Genomic DNA, 22,796 nt, shown 5'->3' with positions numbered 1-22,796 from the left:
CACTTAGCCAGGATGCACAATTGATGATGTTACCACAAACAAGCAGCTACTAATGTAAAAAGCAAGGCTTGATGCAAACACAACAGCTAGGACTAAACCAGTCTGTGTTTGCGTGCCACCGTATTTTGAGTTTGAAGAAAGTGAGAACCTCATGCAAAGTGAAAGTCTGCATTCCAGCAGTGTTTTAAACACAAACTTGTTGTCCAGACAGTGCACAAGCTTTCATTACTTAAAGCACAAGCAAAGGCTGTATAGTGAAGAACATAATCAGAAACACACTTAAATGGTGTCCAGATTATGTCAGATATAAAATACAATGAAGTGTCCTAATAATAATTATACAAAATTATAATAAACAATAATAATAATAATAATAATAATAATAATAATAATAATAATAAGGGAACAATAGGTCATTGGTTAAAAACTTCAGAAGTTTGTGAACTGATCAGAAGTTTTGAGTTCAAATCCCTAAACTGTCAAGCTACTAGTGCTGGACCCTCGAACAAAGCCCTTAACCCCTCACTATTCCGTTGTTGCATGAGATAACTCAAGTTAAGTTTATTTCTATAGCGCTTTTCACAACAGACATTGTCTCAAAGCAGCTTTACAGAAATCAACAGTTAAGGTGAATGGTGTGTATTTCTCCCTGATGAGCAGCCGTGGTGACTGTGGCAAGGAAAAACTACCTTAGATGTAATGAGGAAGAAACCTTGAGAGGAACCAGACTCAAAAGGGGAACCCATCCTCATTTGGGTGACATCAAGAGTTTGATCATAAATCTACTGCAAGAGATAATTGCAGAAAATGCTATAAATGTAATAATAATAATAATGCCTTATGGAACTGTAATAAATGGACATTTGGTGCCACTCAGATGAGGATAGTTTCTATTTAGAGACTGGTTCCTCTCATGCCATCTCAAGGAGTTTGTCCTCACCACAGGAACAAACTTGTACTAAAATGTATACAATGCTGTACCAATAAAAATAAATCGAATTGAATTGAAATGAATAAACAATTTTTCTAAACAATTATTCATTCCAAATACAATATAATCACATTTCTGTCTATTTCTTTATTTTTTAAGAGTATCGAATATTTTATACCACCCTGTAATAATAAATCTAAAACGCTATACTGAGAATGAGGATGGCTTTCATGTATATAAAGTGATTAACATTTTGAACTGACCTGCTTAAAAGTTATAAATGAAGATTTCTTTTTCGCTATAAATACACACAGAAAATGAGTTCAAGTGTTTTTTTCAGATTGCTTCAAGGTCCAATAAATAAGCTTACGTTTTCTTCAACAGGGTGCTTCCTTAAATAAAAAGATTTCCTAATTAAAAAGTTGGATTAGCTAAAAACCTGGAGTATAAAGGGGGAAAACGGGGCTTTTATTTAATTGTCACATTTACATTACAGCACAGTGAAATTCTTTCTTTGTATATCCTAGCCATGGAAGCGCAGGGTCGAAGTGCAGGGCCAGCCATAATACAGTGCCCCTTCAGTACAGAGGTTTAAGGGCCCAAGTATCTTCTTCTTTCGGCTTCTCCCATTAGGGGTCGCCACAGCGGATCATCCGTCTCCATACACCCCCCACCCCCCCTTGACTACCTGCCTGTCTTCCCTCATCACATCCAGCTTGAAAAAATGGGGCTTGAACCACCAACCTTCTGATCCAAAGCCTTAAATATTGAGCTACCACTTCACCATACAGCATCCTATTCATTTTCCTAATTAGGTACCTGCTTAGTATTATTAGAAAAGTGATTTATCTCAGATTATGGCATATTCTGAGCCTGACTTAAAAAGCTATAAAGTTCTTAGAGCAAGTGCTGATGGGAAGTCGGCACAGGTGTGTTTAAAAGCACGGAGAAGGAATGCATACTTGAGCTACGGGAAGAGAAACAGCTTTCTGGGGGATATTATACTTACCCTGCAGTTCTATAAGAGAGAGAGAGAGAGAGAGAGAATAGGGGGACAGAAAGGGGCATTCAGGAGAAGGGCATGAGAGATGATGAGAGAAGGAGAGAGCAGGGAAAGCGCAAGGTTAAGGTTAGTATAAAGAAGCCATCACCGCACATTTCACAGCCAAAGGCCTTCAGGAGCGTTAAAGCAAAACCAGCTAAAATAAATATCCAACTTTTCTTTTTCTTTACAATATACAATACAAATAAATATATATCATTGTAATTCATTGTTAAACAGCTATAAAGAGAACAGTACAATGAGATTAACTTATTGTCCATCCATGTAAAAATGTGGTGCTCCTTAGTCTTCCTAGTAACACATGCACTTATCTTCTCTTCAAGAGCCCAAATTATTGGCTGCACAGATATGAGCTCAACAAATGATGTTAGAGCTGTAGTTGCACCGACGAACCACCAAGGGGAGCTGTTACACCACAGTTTTCTTCATTGCAACCGTTAGAGAAAACTGGTGATCTGAAGATCAGATCATTTTAGTGACTTGGTTCATTGAATCTCGTTCATCAAAATGAATCTTTTTTTTTTTTTTTGTCATTTTGTTAATTTCATTTCTTTGGTCAAAAATAAAATATAATGTTAAATTTTCAATAAGACATTTTCCTCCTTTAAACATAATGGATTAATGCTTTTGCTTCAATTGCTCAAGATATATGGACAAAATTATTAGGACAGTTGACTTTTCCAGTTGTATGTGGTTCTTCCTCAAAACCTGTTACCACAAAGTGGGAGGCACACAATTGCATACGACGTCTTTGCATTATTTTTGTCTTCACTTGAACTAGGAGAATGACAATGTCCCTTTGCACTAAGCCAGCTCCATGAAGATATGCTCTACAATGTTTAAAGTGGAATATCTCCTGCTACAGAGGTCTCAACCCTACTGAACACCTTTGGGAGGATTCGGGAATGCTGACTGCACCCCAGGCCTCCTCACCTCACCTACTGTACATTAGTAACTGACTTTACTAAAAGCTTTGTAACTAAATGAGCACTTTTCCAGAAGATTGGAGGTTTTTATAGCAGTAAATGGGGATTAAATGTGGAAGGGGTGTTCAACATGTCTTTTAGTCAGGTGTCTGCCACCTTTGTCTATATATTATATATTTTTTTCCCCATTGCAATACACACCTCTTTCTGTTGCATGCATTTCCATTAAAGAAACAGTTTGTAGTGTTTTAAAGTACTTTCACACTTTATGATTTCATTTATTATTGTTTGTAAAAAAAAAAAAAAACCCTGCCCTGCTCAAATGAAAAACCATTTCAACTGTAACGATTCTCTTACCAGTCCTAGATAGTGCCTGCTAATGAACTAGACCTGGAGCGCTAACAACTCTACCCATAGACTTTCCTGGCTAGCAATGGCTCATTACTATGACTAACCTAGATTGCTATCTAAACAAAATTTATTTCATGCTCCTTTTTATATTTTGGGGTCGGGTGGTGTCTTGTACCTTTCCTCGCTTTCTTCTGTAGTTTCATAGTGTCTGAAGATTTCTTCTTTATCTCATGACGAGATCGTTTGTACTCTGTGGCAAAAAGGAGAAATAGGCCAAACATGTCAACGTCTTGTGTTCAGTATTTTACAAATGTTCTACTTCAGAAATCTTGTGCCAGTTGAAGGCACACTGTAAGTAACCTTTGGCGTGATCTTTATCCAGCTGATTGGCTGTTTTCTTCCAGTCCTCGATACGCTCCTGTAGAGGGGTGATCAGGCTTTCCATCAGAGCACTGAAGAAAAAAGAGGTGGAAGGAGATCAATAATGGAGAGCAGACTGAAAATTTGACATTTGTGACTGGGATGAGGAAAGGTTTGTTGTTTTCTATAGCATCTGATCTGTTCTTAATTTCCAGATGTATGTGGACTGTTGTTACAGGAAGGCATGCTGCTACACAGTGATAAATTTGGCCCTGTCCTAACTTTTCTGAGACGTTACCGCCATATTCAAATTTAACATTTGGTACATTTCCTCAGTTTAATCATTTGATCATTTTTATTTTTTTCTGTGAATAAAATATGGGTTTTTGAGAATTGCAAATCATGCATCATGTTTTAATTTCCATTTTACATTTATTTAGATAGATAGATAGATAGATAGATAGATAGATAGATAGATAGATAGATAGATAGATAGATAGATAGATAGATAGATAGATAGATTTTCAGATGACAGGGCAGCTCTTAAAAATACTCAAATTTTTTAAAGTAATTATAGTGTTTTAAATTACATAAATCAAAAGGACACCAGAGTAAACTTTTGCTATGTTTCCACACGGACGGTTATAATTGCCGGATGTGTGCATCATGGTGGATTTTGGTGCTTGAATTGAGACTTGGCGCATCACTAAAACAAATTTAATGAATTAAATTATTATTATTATTATTATTATTATTATTAATATTATTATTATTATTATTATATCTGAGTAAAGAAAGGGGCATCGTAAATAAATGTGTTGCACATTTATTTTCGCCTTTTTTTCTATTTATTTCTATTTTTGATAAAAATGGTCAAACGTAAATACGCACCGCATTAATTGCATGTTCATAAAATAAGTGCCATTAAAATGAATAAGTTAATTTGCGTTAATTTTGACAGCCCTAATATAATTGAAGAAAATAATGCATATGTGTAGACCTAAATGCAATGAAAAAATGCACATCATACACATAACAGAGCTATGTTTAAAATAAAGTCAACCGTTTATTTAAAAAGGAAACCTCGTCAATAGCCTTATCACTCGTTTTTTAACTCGACATACTTTGACATACTTTGTTGATGTGAGCGAATATTTATAGCCGGCAAGAAATCTTTCAAATTGTGTCTTTAAAGGTATTTAGGCTTCCATTTATTAACTGAAAACAGATGTCTTCAAATAAGATGCAGGAATAGGTGTGTGTGTGTGTGTGTGTGTGTGTGTGTGTGTGTGTGTGTGTGTGTGTGTGTGTGTGTGCACTTTTCTGCCATTTAGTATCAGATTTTGGGCTGGTATGTGTTTCAGACACCATATGTGTAGTACTTCTGCTTGAGATTACCACAAACAACACCTGCTGCTCTGCTTGTAGATTACAGGATTATAGTCTGATTGAACTACATGCATTAGTGCATAAATATACTCATTTTTAATTGCAAAAAAAAGTGCATGAGGACGTGAATCACTAGAGGTCTCAGCTGACAAAGGTTATAGATATGCACCTGGGGTTTACTTCCATTACAAAGACTCTGCACACTTACCATCCACTTTATTAGGAACACCTGTACAGTGCCTGTCAGAAAATACATGTAGCTATGTCAGGGTCTACTTTACGAGTTTCTGTTTCTACTTGCAAAATATGCTTACGTATTATATACCTATAGGTAAAATGTTGGTTATATAATGGAATGTAGGTTACATGGTGAAAGAAATACTAGACCAACATGGCTACCATTCCATACTTCAACACCATGCAATTTTTTATTATAAGATTTTCTAGTTTTTTGGCACATACACGAAAGGAACATGTATGTGTCTCAAAAACAAGATAAAACTAGGTGTTTCCAAAAGTTTGACAGGCTCTATACATGAACATTCATGCATATATCAATCAGCCAATCATCTGGAAGCAGAGCAATGCAAAACAAATGGTTGATAAGACAAATCAGAGTGAAATATTCAGATTGGTTTGAGCTGCCAGATAGGACGTAGTAACTGAAATAATTACTTTTTACAACAGTGATAAGCAGAAAAACATTAAACCTTGACAGGGATGGGATAGCAAAAGCCCACATCAGGTTCTCGTGTTAGCCAAGAATAGTAATCTAAGGCAAAATAATTGAATTAATTTCATAGGAACAACTTTACACAAACTAGACCAGTCATTATTTGAGTTACTATTCCCTTCCTGGCACACCGAACCAACGTGCCCATTTTCCCTAACCAAGCTTTTCAACTTGGCATTAACTGTCACTCACTCAATGTTTTTGTTTTTTGCCCCATTCCTGATAAACACTGCAAACTAGTGACTACTAGTGACATACTAGTGTCATCATAGTTTTTCTTTATTCTGATGTTTGATTAGAAAATAACCTACGCTATTGTCCTGCATGTGAAAGATTTTCTGCATTGAATTAAGCTTTAATGTAAGTGTACACGTGTTACTTTTCCCTGTGTTAGCATGCGTTTTGATCTTAAAAAATAAGTCCAGAGTGCTCCAGAGGTAACTTAGGTGTGTGAAAATTTCAGGCTCTGGAAAATTGAAAGAAAAAAAACAGTAGCGTCATACTTGGTGAAGTGGCGTAGTTTAGCCTCGATGCTGCGGTGGCGCATACACATCCTGGTCAGCGCCGAGCCGATGTCTCTGGTGGCGCCTGCACAACACACAACAATTTTAATTTGACAATTTTAACATTGTATTGCATCATGTACATCCTTTAGAACTTGGACACAAGGGATAAAGTGTGCTACTGCGTACAATTAACGCATACATGTAATCGCAATTTCTGGACTTTTCTGGCCCCTGAACTTAGTCAAATATTTATTGGACATGACCTAGCCAATCAGTCACAATGTACACAGTCTGAGCCATAATCCAAATACTGCTGCATGCGTATATGGGATAAAGAGAAGGAGTCAAATCTATAATGGTGCCATATGTCAAGCTATTTTTAGCAGCAGCTGAGCGTTTGGAAATTCCTGACCTCAGTATTTGGATGAAGAGGCTCTTTCGCTTCCAAAGAAGGCGGCCCACGCTGCTATTGTTTTCTCCTGTGTTTATACAACGATCCCAAGTGTTGAACCGTGCAAGTAATATATAACAAAAGCTCCATGTCTGCTTTCATTCCCACAAAAGTTAAATAGGTCATAGACAGTCTGTGATTTACACATCCACTGGAATTATGATAACATTGCATTACTGCACAAGAACAGAGTGAAGACAAACGGAAAAACAGATAAAATGATAATATAGAACACATTAAATCTATTTTTTCTTCATAGCATAGTGATTATGTGTTGTGACAGAGTCAGCAGAATATGACATTTGTATATATGGCTGTGAAAATACCTAAGAAATCCTGTCAAGTTAGCACTGATTAGCAAAAGCAACAAAATGGCCTTGTGTTTTCAGTGACGGATATTTACAAATGGCTTTTAGAAACCTTGTCCAGTTAGCACGTTAGCTATAAAAGGTCATATTATGAGTGCTAGCAAACAAGTTTGATTAAACTATTTTATTATAAATAATGAATGTCTAAATATTGTTTGAAAGTTACCTCAGGAATTCCTTATATTAGCCTGTGCTAACTGTCTGGCTAGCACTGAATTGGAGTGATACATATACTGGCTATAAACACACCAAAACTTGTCAGTGGATAATAATTTACATAGATCCATAAAGGTTAGGTCAATGTTTAAACAATTTTACATGTATTTATAATTTCAGTTAGACAGCTGGTAAGGTAAATGGACTCCCAAGTCAGATTATGCACATTACCTGCATGTGCTTCACGAGATTTTTTTACACTAGAAACATCAGACACCGTCTGAGTACAGAGCGTCTAGACCAAAATCACCTTCCTTTCAACCCGCCAAAAAATGAGGGATAGAAATGTGAACAGAGGGGAAAAAACCCTCATTGGGATATTTTTTTTTGTCTTTTTATAGAAAGAAATTCTTGCTAAAGCGTTGCTAATATATTGCTGTATAAATTCACATCAATCTCACATTCACATTAATCTCTGAAGTCCAAAAATCCAGCTTTCATCCTCATTAGTCATATAAAAGAGTACTTGATCCTGTTTATTCAACTACTTTGCATTTTATCTTTTTCTGGCGCTCCAACAGTGAATTGTTTACACAACCATGTGGCCACAGGATACTTATGAAATCGCAATATGTGCACAGGACATGAGCGAATTGATCAAAATGGTGATAAACTTGCTTTTTTTATTTGTCTTTGAATTCATTTTAAACGGATATGCTCTGCTATAGGGAAAATGTGTTCACAATTTGACATAAATTACCAGAGCAATCATTTTCTGCATTTTCAGTTCACTTTAGTGTTGTTAATGACTAAATATAGAACATGTGCTCTATAATTAACATGTGCTCTATACTTTAACCAACAGGTTTTAATGTATAGTATGTTTACTATAGACCTTGTACTATTTCTCATAATTCAGGGTTAGGGTTAGGCTGTCCCTGTCCTGTGATTTCTACACTATATTTACATATACGAATGATTTAAATATACATATTATCGTATGAAAAAAAAAAAAAACGGAAAATGTTTGCCCAAATTTTGTCTCAGGAAATGCGTATGTATTTTAACATTACTTAATGTTTAAAAAACCCACAGTGTAGTTCTGCAAGTTGCCTCTAGAGGGTCAAAGCCAAAAGGTGCTTACCGAGGTGGAAGGATTCTTTAAAGAAATTAAATTTTCTTAGCAAAATTAATGATATGACCGCCCCTCGAAATTAGCATGTGTATACCGTGTACTAAAGGTACTTTATACTTGTCACATGTACAAAACGGCACAGTAAAATTCTTTCTTTACATTTACTAGCAATGTTAGGAAGCTGGGATCAGAGATGATACAGCACCCCTGGAGCACAGAGGGTTAAGAACCGTGCTCAAGGGCCTAAGAGTGTCAGCTTGACGATACTGGCGCTTGAACCTCCCGGCCTTCAGGAAACAGCAACCACTGAGCTACCACCTTCATCTCTCATTTGTCATTCATCTTTCACGTAAAGATTCTGTTTTTTTTTTTTTTATATCAGTGATTGTCTTTTTTTTGCACCTTCTGAACAAATATTAGAACTTGCATTCACATATTCTTTATTACCTGATATCCTGCATCACTCGAAGCTGTGTCATGACCTGCGACGAGATCTTTGCTGTCAAATCCATCACTACATCATTGTCAAGCTAAAACATGAGCCAATCAAAATGTAGTGTAAAAAAAAACAGAGGCCTTCCCCCCATACACACTTAATCACGGTCTAGCAGCTCATCATCAGTGTTAATATTTCTTTTGTATCTTACAGGAACTTCGCAGTCATGCAGATTTTCTGCTTGGATAGCCTGCACAGTCGAGACACACACACACACACACACACACACACATACACACACACACACACATGCCAATGCACACAAGAGCAAACACAGTCACACACAAATGGAAAGAAGCTCCATTAATAATTAACACATTCCTTCTTTGGGCCTACTGTTCTACCCAGCAACCATTCATTAATACTGAGCACGACATACACACACACACACACACACACACACACACACACACACACACACGCTGCTCAGAAAGCTGAAACAGAAACTAGTGTCACAGCACTATGGCACTTTTTGCAGGAATGAGAGTGGTAAAAGGATCAGCAGAGAGTGAGAGAGAGTAACAAAATGGAGGAGAGGTGGGATGTGAATTACACATTGCGAGTGTGAAAAAAAAAAAGAAACCAAAGGTGCGAGAGAGAGAGAGAAAAGAGAAAGAGAGAGGGAGGAAGGAAGAGGCAACGTCTCACACATGTTAATTGCTTTTGAATTGATTCTGTGTGTGTGTCTGTAGTACACAAGTACATGAGTGGCAGCTCAATTACTTCATTTTTTTCCCCTGTTTGCTGTTGTTTACTTCATCCAAAATCTAACCCTGCAAGACATCTGGGCAGCACATTTCCATCTCACACTGGAGTAAAAATGTGTGTCAGCTGATTTCAACCCTCCTCTAACACATACTTCCTTTATGCAAGAGACTTATAGTGGAATATCTCGCAAGATCTCAAAATATCGAATAATCCTGGTATATACTTCTGTATTCATTGAATTATACATGACCCATATTGGGTTTAAATAAAGGGAAAATGTATTGCTACCAACATGTAAAGACATCCTTTACAATCATGTGCCTCGAACTTTTTTTGGAATCAATTTGGAAAAAAAATGAGGCTGGAAAAGTCAGGTGTCCAAAAACCTTTGTCCATATAGTGTACATTGTATGTATATTTTCCATATAGTGTATATTATACAGGGAGGTTGTAGCTCTGTGGCGCAGATGTTGGTCTTATGACTGAAAGGTCATGGGTTCAAATCCTATCACCACCAAGCTGCCACTGCTGGGCACTTGAACAAAGTTCTTACCTTTATGTTACTCTGGATAAGGACATCTGACAAATAGCATAAATGTACATATGTAGTATAGTGTATAAATGTTGACCATAACAAGATATCATATTTTTTTAAAACCATACTGTACTGTATTGGAGAAGTGCTAACTCAGTGATTAAGACATTGAATGGACGTTAAATCAACAGGTTGTGAAGTCCAATCCTAGCATTACTAAGCTACCAGTTTTTGGCCCTTAAGCAAGGCCCTTGACTCCCCACTAAGATAATTGCCGCTCTTGATAAGGGCATCTGGTAAATGCCATACATGTAAATGTGTTGCAAATTGCAGATATTATTGCAATTAAGTATTTGGGCATTGAGTAAAAGACAGGAGGTGGAGCTGAAGGTGGCAGAGTTGAAGAAGCTGCAAATTTTATCGGGAGTGACAACGAGGGAAAGGATTAGAAATGAGTTTATTAGAGGGACCACGCAGGTAGGACATTTTGGAGACAAGGCGATGGTATGTGGTCTTACATAGGGTATACGGAGGATGAAGCCACCAGGCAGGGAAAAAAAAAGAAAGACCATGGAGGAGGTTTATGGATGTGGTAAAGGAAGACATGCTGGTGGTTGGTTTGAAAAAGGCAGATGTAGAAGACAGAGTGATTCGGAGACGGATGATCCACTGTGTCGATCCCTGACGAGAGCAGCCGAAAGAAGAAGATGAATTATGGCAATTAGGTTCTTGCATTTAACTGCAATGGGTTGTCATTATTTATTTTAGACAGTTATTTGCACATCTGTATTGACTGCAACCCACCACATGTATCTCCTTTATTATTATCACATGCAATGTGCTGTTTAACTCCACCTGAATAATGTTTCTCCCAACGTACTGCATCTGAATTCTGAAGTTTATTGCTTCCATTTGCATTACAAGTAATAATTATACCTACCCTTAGATAATTATACCTTCCCTTTTCTATACACAGTCACCTTTAATACTGCACCACAATCTTACCTATTGCATTTGAACCTAGTTGCTAAATGCACTACACGTTGGTTGCTAACTAGATTTCATGGTCCCTGTACTCCTATTCCTGGCAAAGACCATAACATTGAACCCAATGTTGTTTAAAAAAGTCCTTACTTTCAAAACATATATTGATTACATTTTGATATTCTATTTTCAAGAAAAATAAATCTGCAAAATCAAGGCTAAGCAAAGTATTCACTTTCTTCGATATTTGTTTTTTTCCTTCACTTTCCATTAACTTTATCTTGATTAAATTACTAGAATATATTAGACAGCATGGTTACTCATAATTTGATCAATTTAAAGTGTCAGGTTAATGAAAAGTAACCTGGTGACCAGCTTTTGTTTATTAATCACATAAAGCTGTGCTTAATAGCAGAGCAGTAGTTTTGTGTCCACAGCGAAGTTTTCACACTTTATAGCCACGTCCATGTGTTACGCTCCTGCTTCCCACCATGCTCACCCTTTATTGATTTTTCTCAGGACTCTGAGTCAAGACTGCTAAGGGAAACATGAGGACCAGGGGAAGAAGCCGAGTGAGAAAAGAAAATGCACAAGTGAACACATGCCAGTAACATCAATTTCTTCCTACATCTTTTGCTTCCCAGATAGATTGATATCTTTTTATTGGTTTTAATATTTATATTACGCTTTTCTCCAAGCATAGATACAACTAATCAAAATGATCTCGCTGATAATAATATTGAAAAGGAACTAACGTTGTGAATTTTTTTTCAATAAGGATACATCATCGTGCCAACTGCTTCGAGAAAGAAAGAAAGAAAGAAAGAAAGAAAGAAAGAAAGAAAGAAAGAAAGAAAGAAAGAAAGAAAGAAAGAAAGTTCTCATAGTCACCTCTGTCTGTATCTGAATTTCGCCATCTGGTAAACACCACTTGTACATAGGTTTACTTCAAGGTTACTAAACTTTGTATTAGAAGTTAGAATTTGCACTTTGTAAGAAAATATCTGCAGTCGCTTTCATGCCCTGCCACCGTTATGAGACTAATATGGTTAAGAATAAAATGTAAGCAAAAATTTCTGGTCTAGCTGGACTTTTGAAGGTTAGAAAAATAAACACAGGTACACGAATGTGATGTCTATACAGTATGCATGTGTGTTCAAGGTTTTCCCTCTCTCTCATTAGGGATTAATTTTAAAGGGATAAGATTATATGGACAAATTTATGACCTTAAAATGTATATTTATAATTTGTCCATTTTGGGACAATGTCCAATGTTAAAAGCACCACAAAAATAAAATGGACATGAATTGAATAGAATAGGTAATAGTTAAAAAAGTTAAATATCTTTTTTTTTTTTTTTTGCTTAAACCTGACAGAAAAAAAAAGTAAAAAAAAAAAAAAAAAAGTAAATAGTAAAAGTAGGCAGAAAATATGCTAAATTAATGTCTTTATAAGGCAGGGTTACAGCTCCTTGGTTGTTAAATCAATCCTGAACCCTTTTTTTTTTTTTGGTTACATTCTATGTTGAGTTTTGCATTTTCGCCATGTGCCTGTGTGTATGTCTTCTGGAATAACATGAAGGTACAAGGATTAGACTCGATATGCTTTTAAGTGACGTGAGGTTTGGATCATTTTACCTAATCTGTGTGCAGCTCATTTCATTCATTTTGCTCATTAGTAGGGAAATCAAATATCGTCACAAGTGCACATGGACACTTATGGACAATCAAAAACATGCCTAACTCGTTTAATGTTTACTGTTGTTTACTGGTTAACTGCACACTGCCATAAAATATTTTCCGTGTATGTGTATATATAAGTATATATGTAATGTATGTATATATACATATATATTTAGATATCCTGATATCTTTATTTATCTGCCTTTTCTTACTATATTTTTCTTTAAATTTTGTTATTATATTTATATTTTTATCCCCCTTTTTTTTTATTCCCTCATGCCGGACCGTCGTTAAAAGCATTTCACTGCATGTCGTACCCTGTATGTATGTGTATGTGACAAATAAAATTTGATTTGATTTGATTTGATTTGATTTGATTAGATCAGGAAAAAAAACTAGAGTTTCCCATCTAAGTCCTCGGACATCATTTACAATAAAAAAAAAAAAAAAAAAAAAAAAAGGGCTACTTGCTGACAATGTTGATGCAACTCCTCTCTACACACACCTCATTTAATTGAACTTGAACTAAAAGACATGATTAGTTCACTGTGTGTTTATATGACTAGTATATAGTATCTACTAGTCTGTTTTAGCTGCAATAGGCTTGCTAGTTAAAAATTCCCACCACACTGTCCATCCACATGCGCTACTACGAACACCCATAAAAGTTTCAGGTCTGTTTTTGTATGTGCATCTAAAACTGTAATTCAGTGTGTAGTGTCTAGTGCCCATAATACAGACACATCCTATAAACATATTATAAGATGTTCATGCTAAAAACAGAAGTCTATTTGTACCTGAGGCTAAAATAAGTCGTTTTTCTCCTTTCTTTATTTTTGTATTGATGTTAGAATTGTATCGTTTAGCTAAAAGACAGATTGTTCATATTTTATTAAAGCATTAGAAATCCCTACATAACTTTGATAGAATGCTTAATTTGGCTAGTGACGATATTTGATTTCCCTACTAATGAGCAAAATGAATGAAATGAGCTGCACACAGATTAGGTAAAATGATCCAAACCTCACGTCACTTAAAAGCATATCGAGTACACTTTCGAACCAGCATTTTGAAGCTTTTGTACCTAAAGAATTAGCAAACAATGACATTTTTAACATTTCATTATGCAGGTTTGTCTTATTTATACAACTGTGCAGTTGAAGGTTTAGGGCCTTGCTCAAGAGACCAGCAGTAGCATCTTGGTAGTGCTGGGATTTGAACTTACAACCTTCTGATCAATAGTCTAATAGCTTAACCACTGAGCTACCATCTAAGCTAAAGATATACTTTTATCTATTTACATTATAGATACATATCCTTTAATGGTATATGGCCATGTCCCATATATATTTCTATATGGCAAGTTTCCTGTTGTCCTTCATTCCCTGACCTGCCTCTCTTTTCTCTGTGGCAATCTGGGGCTCTAATAAATGTAGGTTTTATTCGTATTTATTGAGTAATAGCCCTTATCCGGAATTCCTCCCATAACCACGAGAACAAAATACCGCACATGCACTCAAGTAAACTCGTGTACTCGGCTAATAAGCAACTGACTGACAGAGAACGTGGGAGTACTTAAGCTTGTGTTCTGTCTGGAATAGTAAAAAAAAAACCTTACATCCAGGTGCTGCAGTAAGCCTTTATTTTATTCTACAAGCACTAACAATACCTCTGTGCTGTGGATTAGCGCACATCTGTGAAAGCGACCAGCGAAAGAGCAACACAGCTGTGAACTCCATGAATACATCAGGAGCTTGAACTGGCCGCTGAATACCACATCTAACATTCAATACACGGCTAACTAGAACTGATTAGCCGTTAACCCTGTTGTCTCCGGTAAGTTAAACACACCCGAAGGCCGCAGAGTAAGCTCCTCGCTCGTTTCCAGGGCAACCGATGAAAAGAGCACCAAAGGTGTACCCATGGAGAACAGAAGAAAAAAATCAATCAATCAGCCAGTGCCAAAAGATCTCAGATTAAGGTGCTGCGTAGTGCTAACGCTAATTAAGCTGGAATAGGAGCTAACAAATTTTTAGTAGAAAAGTGTCAAGATTACAAAATTCAATTCCAATCAAATCATTGTTATTTCTATAGTGATTTTTACGATGGGCATTGTCTTAAAGCAGCTTTACAGAGATAAGGATAAGTGCCTATAAGGCCATGTTCACACTAATACGGTTTTTGTTTGAAAACGCATAAAACTGCCTGAGCAAGAAACTTTGAGAGGAACCAGACTCCTGAAAAAATATGGCTCCTGTGATTTTAAAAATAAAGATATCACTGTTGAAGATTCAATGAACTAAATTCTACAAGTCAAATATAACTGTGTAAAAACTTTTATACGCCGACATCATCAGATTCTCAACAGAGGCAGAAAACGTATTCGTTTAAATTCACTTTAGCTGCTCAGAGCTGCTTTGCAAACTACCAAATAGTCCATATAGAAGAGAAGAGACATTTTTTCCAATGAGTGACTGGCATAATGATTAATAGGTCGCAGTCTGTACCTGTCTGTTCCACCTGTAGTGGTATACTAATTCAGTTTCAACCAGAGGGAACTCTGAGGTGAGAATTTTTTCATTCCAGCACGTACAGTAAATACTGCAATTATTCCTGTACAGATGGAAAAATACAGATACATCTCAAAGCCTTTTTAGTGTTCACAGTTTCTCTCCTTAACTGAGTTCTCTTCAGTCAAATCTGGGAACTCAGACTTCATTATACTTTGTTTATTGTTTAATATAAGTATGAGAAGTATGCTGGAAAACTCATTCATTTTGTTAAACCATACTTGTGACATCTGACTTCGATCCCCAACTCATCTTTTTGTAACTTCATAATTTGTTATCCAGCCACCTTTTATTTTCTTTCTTTTTCTTGTCATGAGACCAAAAAGTGCAGTGTGCATGCTGTCTCATGACAGTAAACCCTGACTATGAATGATGCTGGAGGCTTTTTTTTTTTTTTTTAGAAGACTTAAATGCAACTCATCCAATCAAACAAATAGCACTGCTATATAAGCTGTGATAGATAGATAGATAGATAGATAGATAGATAGATAGATAGATAGATAGATAGATAGATAGATAGATAGATAGATAGATAGATAGATAGATAGATAGATAGATAGATAGATAGATAGATAGATAATTTATTACTCATTCATGGACAACAAATATATTAAAACTTAAGTCAGTGATTCTGATAGAAGGCCTTGTTAAAAAGGCAGATTACAGCAATATTAATTGTAAATCTCATCTTTAGTATTACTCTAATCCAATAAGATCCTGCCTTGGAGGACGTGCGTTCTTATTTTACGGACTATGCCGAGAAAATCAACGGCACTAAAGAAGAACGCCAGACTTCCCACGTTATTATCTGTGAAAATCTGTAGTACAGCCCTCTGCACTCTGATGCACATCCTGTTAAGGGTTCACTTTGAACATGTCCTGACAGAACGTCTTTAACGGCAACGTCCCACAAGCTGCAAAGAGGAGGACACAATCAGATCATGTCATCAACACTTGTCAGGAGTGACCTCATCTCCTTCTAGCCAGCATACATTTACACACTAACCTAATAGAGTGCCTGGAAACCACACACACACACACACACACATACACACACACACATATACACATGCAAATTGATAGAACTGGTCAGTGCAGTAAAAATCTGTTCAGCCATACCCACAGCTCCAATTCAAAAGGAAATTCATAGTACAACAGGAAAAACCTTTATGATTTAATGTTTTACCTCATAAAATTTACAACATTATATTCAGGCATAAAACACACACTCAAACACCAACATACTGACCATGGACCACATGAACACACCCAGAACTCTCTTTCATAGACATCCGTAATTTTCTAAATACTGCAGGAAGAGAAAATAGCTTTTACAACACACACACACACACACACACACACACACACTTACAAACTGGAATAAGCATCAGCACTGGTAAAAATAAAACCTGTCTTTCCCAGCAAGCACAACTATCCATTGTTATTTCAATTTTATTTGTATAGCACTTTTTACAATGGACTTTGTCTTAAAGCAGCTTTACACACATATGAAGCAGTAATACAGCTATATAAAATACGTTTATTGCATATAAGGTTGTAATTGTTTATCCCTGATGAGCGACCCAGTGGTGACTGTGACAAGGAAATGAAACCTTGAGAGTAAGCAGACCAAAGGGGAATCTGGGTGGCACCGAATGTCTATTCATTGCAGTCTTATTGTTAAGTAGTGTAGTAATAGAAATACTATAATTTTTTTTCTAGCTTTTAGAATTTCTAAATGTCATAAATCAGAAAAGCCTAGGAAATTCAGTGTCTTAGCTATCTTAATGCTAGGATATGAATGCTAGGCTATGAATTTGTGTAGAAGGAGCTAAGCAGGTTGAGTGAAGCACCTTGTTTGTGGTGACACAATTCAAACGTAAAGGCAGCGTCGCTTCATCTGAGAAAAACTAATCACCTTGGTCTATTCCAGAGTCGACCTCTGCAGGATTCCAGCACGACATGTCAGATCCTTATGCAAATACATTTTCCTTTCCATTTCCATTTTGCACATTTTGTAATTTATGTTTCTGTGGTTTCCTCTTGTTCTGAATAAATGATGCCAGAGGTTGCCAAGAGGATTTGCAGAGTAAGAAATTCGAAAAATTGTGTAACAATCTGTTTCCTGTGCACATGACAATGAACTCTTAAATGTTGATTCTTCCATTTTACTTAATTCATATTAAACCTATTTCTGACTAGAGTCATCTTAACAGATTAACAAAATAAATGATCCTAACGAATAAGTGATCCTACAGCATTATAACACATTCTTATAATGATCGGCGAGTTATATGCAACAGAACGGAAATGAACGGAAACTCTATCTTGAGCTGATCACTGATTAAAAGCCAAAACACAAGATTTTCAGGAGTTTAATAAAGCCATAACAATTACAGTGCAGATTTCTATGGGACAAAGTGAAAACAAGAACCAAAAACTTTAAGTTATTAAATATTAAGTATAAAATCTCATTCAGTATATATGAGACTATGATACATACAGCAGCACACTAACATAGCAGCAACATAACATTTTCAATTAGGTATTCAAGCTAATAACACGAGACCTGAGTGAAAGTGGGTAGAATGTTATGGGGCTGATCAGAATTATAATTTTTGTGCCACTTTAGAAATTCCTTGGTTGGGCTTAGCCAGTATTTTAGTACACCTACTTTGCTAGCTGTTAAGTTATTTCCTAGCATTCTAATCACTTGTCTATCATTGTCAGATTTTATTAAAGGGGACATAACACACAAAGTTTCAGCTAATCTCATGTTAATCTTAAGGTACAGTAGTATTGCATCTTTCATTCTTTAATTGTATCAGATTTTTAAAAGACACCCGAGAGCTCCTGGAGGTATGACGTGGACAGAGCTAAAGAGTCGCAAGCACTATAAGTAAAACAGTGACAAAAACTTAAACTATAGCTAACAATCAGATCCAGCCGTATATATTTGATCCAGAATCTGATCCCGAGCCTGAAATTGAATATCAAGAGCAACAGCAGCAACAACGACTACAAGAGTACTGAAGAAGTTTCTCCCTCACATCCACTTTGATAACATTCTTCTTGAGCAAGTCCTGTGCAGCAGTGTGACGACTTCTGTAACTGAATGAAGCACAATGCAGCTTGATAGTGCAGGGACATAAACTCACAGTCTTTCGATCAAAATTCTAATGGATAGCTTGATTAATGGATTAAAAATGTAGATGTGTTTGAAAAATGAAAGGATTCAGGAATATTCAGCTCTTTCATTCCCTACTTAACCAGTCTCCTATTTGGGAGTGAAGAAATCAGCCGGTTCGAGATACGTCACTTCAACGCAGTCATGCAGAAATATCTCAATTTCTGAAAGAGAGAAAGATATAGACAGAGAAAGAGAGAGAGAGAGAGAGAGAGAGAGAGAGAGAGAGAGAGAGAGAGAGAGAGATCCAAACTAACCTGCCCATAAACACCCAATGTCTTTAGGGAGGAATATCAATGAGAGTCTTCAAGCCTTCCCACTACATTGCCATAGCAACTGCAGAGAGATTCGTCTGCTTCTATTGCTCTTTCTGGTGTGTACACACCCACACACACACACACACACACACACACACACACACACATACATGCCAACTACATACACATCAGAACACTATTACTGCATTTGTACCACACAACACTGTGATGGTTACAGCCTTAGACTTTTCAACACACATGTAATCTCTGTTTTCATCATTTCAACATCTGGAGAGAGAGAAAAAGAGAGAGGGAGAGATGGGGGTAAGCTGGTGCTAATTATCAGGAGTTCCTCTGAGGGATTATGAGTTTTAATAGCCCCGGTTTATGAGTTACTTTCCTGCTGGGAGACACAGGATTACAGTGTGTATGACCCCCCCACACACACATATACACACACAGAACAAACAAAGCACAAATACAAGATCAGACTTGGATTCCCATACAGAGAAGCAACAGAGAGAACCACATGGGATTTTTGCTGACGTTCACTCGGACCAGTTACGCAAATCCTTCAGAAAGTGGGTCACTAAAGACACAGTCATGCGCTCCTAATACGTTTTTACATTTATGCCCGAGTTCCATCCCTGATAGACATAGGAGACAGGAAACCCTTTACACTTGTGTTAATTCCTGTACCTACAGAAATATTTTATACTACACATGTGTACAGTATAAATCTATAGCTGATTTTTGTAAATTTATTGGAACCGCATAGAGTATTATTATTATTTTTCCATCTCCAGATATGTTTTTTCCGCTTTCCTCCCACCGCCCAAACACATGAATGTGTCGGTTACTAAAAATGCCATCAATATATTTACCTGAATGTCAATAATTTTTTTTTTTTAGTAATTGGTTCATTCCTGTATTCCGTGTTCAAGACAGTGGGCACTCAAGCTGGCATGAAGTCAACATTTGGGCAAAATAAGTGTTTCATTTTTAGATTGAATCCATCGGTGTGTGGTTAAAGACATTTCTCTCTCTCTCTCTCTCTCTCTCTCTCTCTCTCTCTCTCTCTCTCTCTCTCTCTCTATATATATATATATATATATATATATATATATATATATATATATATATATATATATATGTTGCAATAACTTCCACTATTCTGCAAAGTTTTTTCACTACATTTTTGAGTGTGCTTGTGGAGATTTGTGCTCATGTAGTTGGGGTGCAATCCAAATCATCTAAAATGTTTTTAATACATGCTCTAAAGCAGGTTCAATATATTGAACACCATTTTTCTCAGTAAATGTCTTATATATATATATATAAAACATTCAAATTTTACCAGATGTTGGTAACAACCCATGCAATCTACAGATGCAAAGAAATCAAAATTAAATAAATTAATTTATGTACTTAAGAAAAAAAGTATTGAACACATGAAGAAAGGGAGGTGGAAAAAGACATGGAAAGCCAAGACACCAGCTGCACGCAATCAGTAATTAGAAAGCAATTGTGCCCCGTGTCAGTGCAAATTATTATCAGCAGTTCAATCCCAAATGATGGCCTGTATAAAGGTGTCCCATTACCAAGGTGTCACATAAGAAACAATTTTATAATGGGTGAAAGCAAAGAGCTGGCTCAAAACTTTTGCATCCTTATTGTTGCAAAACATACTGATGGGATTAGATACAGAAGGATTTCAAAACTTCTGAATGTTCCAGTGAGCACTGTTAGGTTCATAGAGTGTCCAAGAGTAAAGGACCACTTGTGGAGAGCTTTAGAATGGCCTGGAATTAGCAGGTACAAGTGTTTCAAAGAAAACAATAAGTAATGCATTCAGCCACCATGACCTGTGTGCACGCTCACCACGCAAGACTTCACTTCTTAAGAAAAAGCATGTTGAAGCTCGTTTAAAGTTTGCTGCACAACATTTGGACAAGCCTGTAGAATACTGGAAGAATATCGTCTGGTCAGATGAGACCAAAATTGAACTCTTTGGATGCCATAATACACACCATGCTTGGAGGACAAATGACACTGCACATCACCCCAAAAACAACAACAGTGAAGTTTTAAGGTGGGAACATCATAGTGTGGGGCTGTTTTTTCACCATTGTACTGGCAAACTTCATATAATTGAAGGAAGTATGAATGGAAAAATGTACTGAGACATTCTTGATAAAAAATCTGCCGCCATCTACCAGGATAATGATGAAACCAGGGTGAACATTTAAGCAAGACAATGATGCCAATTGTTTTTTGAGAATAAAAATAATAAAGCTGCTAGAATGGCACAGCCAATCACCTGACTTAAATCCCATTGAAAATCTATGGAAAGAACTAAAGATCAGAGTTCATAGAAGAGACCACAGAACTGTCAGGATTTAAAGAATGTTTTTGTAGAAAAATGGGACAAAATCACACCTGAGCAATGCGGGAAACCATACAGGAGGCGTCTTGAAGCCGTTATTACCAACAAAGGTTTTTGTACAAAGTATTAAATTTCGGTAAGCATGTTCAATACTTTCCCCTGTGTCATTTCACATTATTACACATAACTTAATTTATGGACATCTATGGTTTGATTTCTTTGCATATGTGGACTGCATGGGTTGTTACCAACGTAAAATTGTGATGTCAATAGCACCTTTAGAAATATATTTACTGAGAAAAATAGTGACGTGTTCAATACCTATTTTATCTGCTGTGTGTGTGTAATGCAAAAAATTTGCATAAAGTATCAAATGAAAGACAGTTTAACGCCCTTCAGCAGGTTGATTTTTCAAGGAGATATTTCAGATAAAATAAAACCCTAGACTTTCCTGTTTGACAAATATCATAGCATGCCCTGAGAGATGTGCTGCTGTGATGTCAACATTGCCTGGTATACACACCTGGGTTTTCATTTTTGGTTTACTATACACAAAACCATCTGTCCTGTAAAAAACAGAAGCCCCACACCTCACCTTGGCAGGCCAAATCTCTTCTGCTGACCTGCAGGTTAATATTCTCTGGAAAAAGTCCCCCATGGAACACAGAAATCAGGTGATTTTTTAAAAAGATGTTCATGTACATTTATACTAAACAGGAAAAAAGTAGCAACTAGGAAATACTCATTGAGGAGATTTTTGGTTGGATTATGTCCACATCCAAGGCACTGCTGAGCAAAAAAACAAGTCAAGCTCAAAATGACTGATATTAAGATTTCAATTTTCTTACCAACAAATCAGTAATCAGGAAATGAGCTTGTGTACTGACACTTGCTTGTTTACTTTTGCTGCATTTAACTTGATTGGGGGGAAAGCAAGAAACAGGAAACTTTCACTTATAGGGTCTTCGTGTACGCAAAATCCGGGCTATGATTCAAATGCATGGTATTAAAATTCAACTCATTTTAGCGCTCATTTAATTATTCACAAATACTCAACTGTTTGAAGCTTATGAACAATTAAAGGAACAAGACTGACTCACAAGGCATGAATAATTAAAAGCTATCACATACTAAGCTACTTTATTTGTTTCATTTTGGTCATTTCCTGAGTAGTGATTTGTTGTTAAGATCATTAAAACTATATATTTTGCCATTTTGGACTTGGCCTTCCCTTCCTTTTTTCCTGAAGACTGTCTCACTGTGGAAAATGTACTGACTGGAACAATGGCACGGTAATGATATATAGTATATATAAATATATCATAATCAGGAATAGGGACAACACTGTGGTAAAAAATTCTTTTAACTGTCTTTGGCACTTAATCTAAAAAAAATAGATGCTCACTGGTGTAGAAATTTACAAAATTCTATGCAATGGAGCAAAAATATACATGCATGTACAACAAATAGTGTATAGTGTACAGCCTCGCTATCATTCAGCAGGATTAGTATACAAAATTCAGCATGATCATTCTGAACTAATTAAGAAAGTCGTGTGAAATTATAAAAAAAGATTATTGTATGCTGATATCCTCTTTGCTTCAATATAAGGTGTGTGTGTG

At 36.3% G+C, this 22,796-nt stretch overlaps 1 protein-coding gene across 6 annotated transcripts in view; it reads right to left on the bottom strand.

Annotated features, from left to right (window-relative positions):
* Nucleotides 1-22,796, bottom strand: part of mtss1lb (MTSS I-BAR domain containing 2b) — a 75,322-nt gene that overhangs the window by 16,974 nt on the left and 35,552 nt on the right. For 3 of the 6 annotated variants that reach the window (XM_046840131.1, XM_046840133.1, XM_046840135.1), the window contains exons 4-7: nucleotides 6,257-6,341; nucleotides 3,632-3,723; nucleotides 3,447-3,521; nucleotides 1,941-1,949 (exon numbers count right to left, since the gene is read on the bottom strand). In XM_046840131.1, the coding sequence (XP_046696087.1) occupies nucleotides 1,941-1,949; nucleotides 3,447-3,521; nucleotides 3,632-3,723; nucleotides 6,257-6,341 (261 nt within the window). The remainder of the gene's footprint in view (nucleotides 1-1,940; nucleotides 1,950-3,446; nucleotides 3,522-3,631; nucleotides 3,724-6,256; nucleotides 6,342-22,796) is intronic. The other 3 variants (XM_046840132.1, XM_046840134.1, XM_046840136.1) reach the window with 1 other exon arrangement.

Source organism: Silurus meridionalis, chromosome 26, assembly GCF_014805685.1.
Source record: "Silurus meridionalis isolate SWU-2019-XX chromosome 26, ASM1480568v1, whole genome shotgun sequence".
Lineage (NCBI taxonomy): Eukaryota > Metazoa > Chordata > Actinopteri > Siluriformes > Siluridae > Silurus > Silurus meridionalis.
Note: the sequence above shows the minus strand (reverse complement) of the source record. Positions and strands in the feature narration are given on the sequence as shown.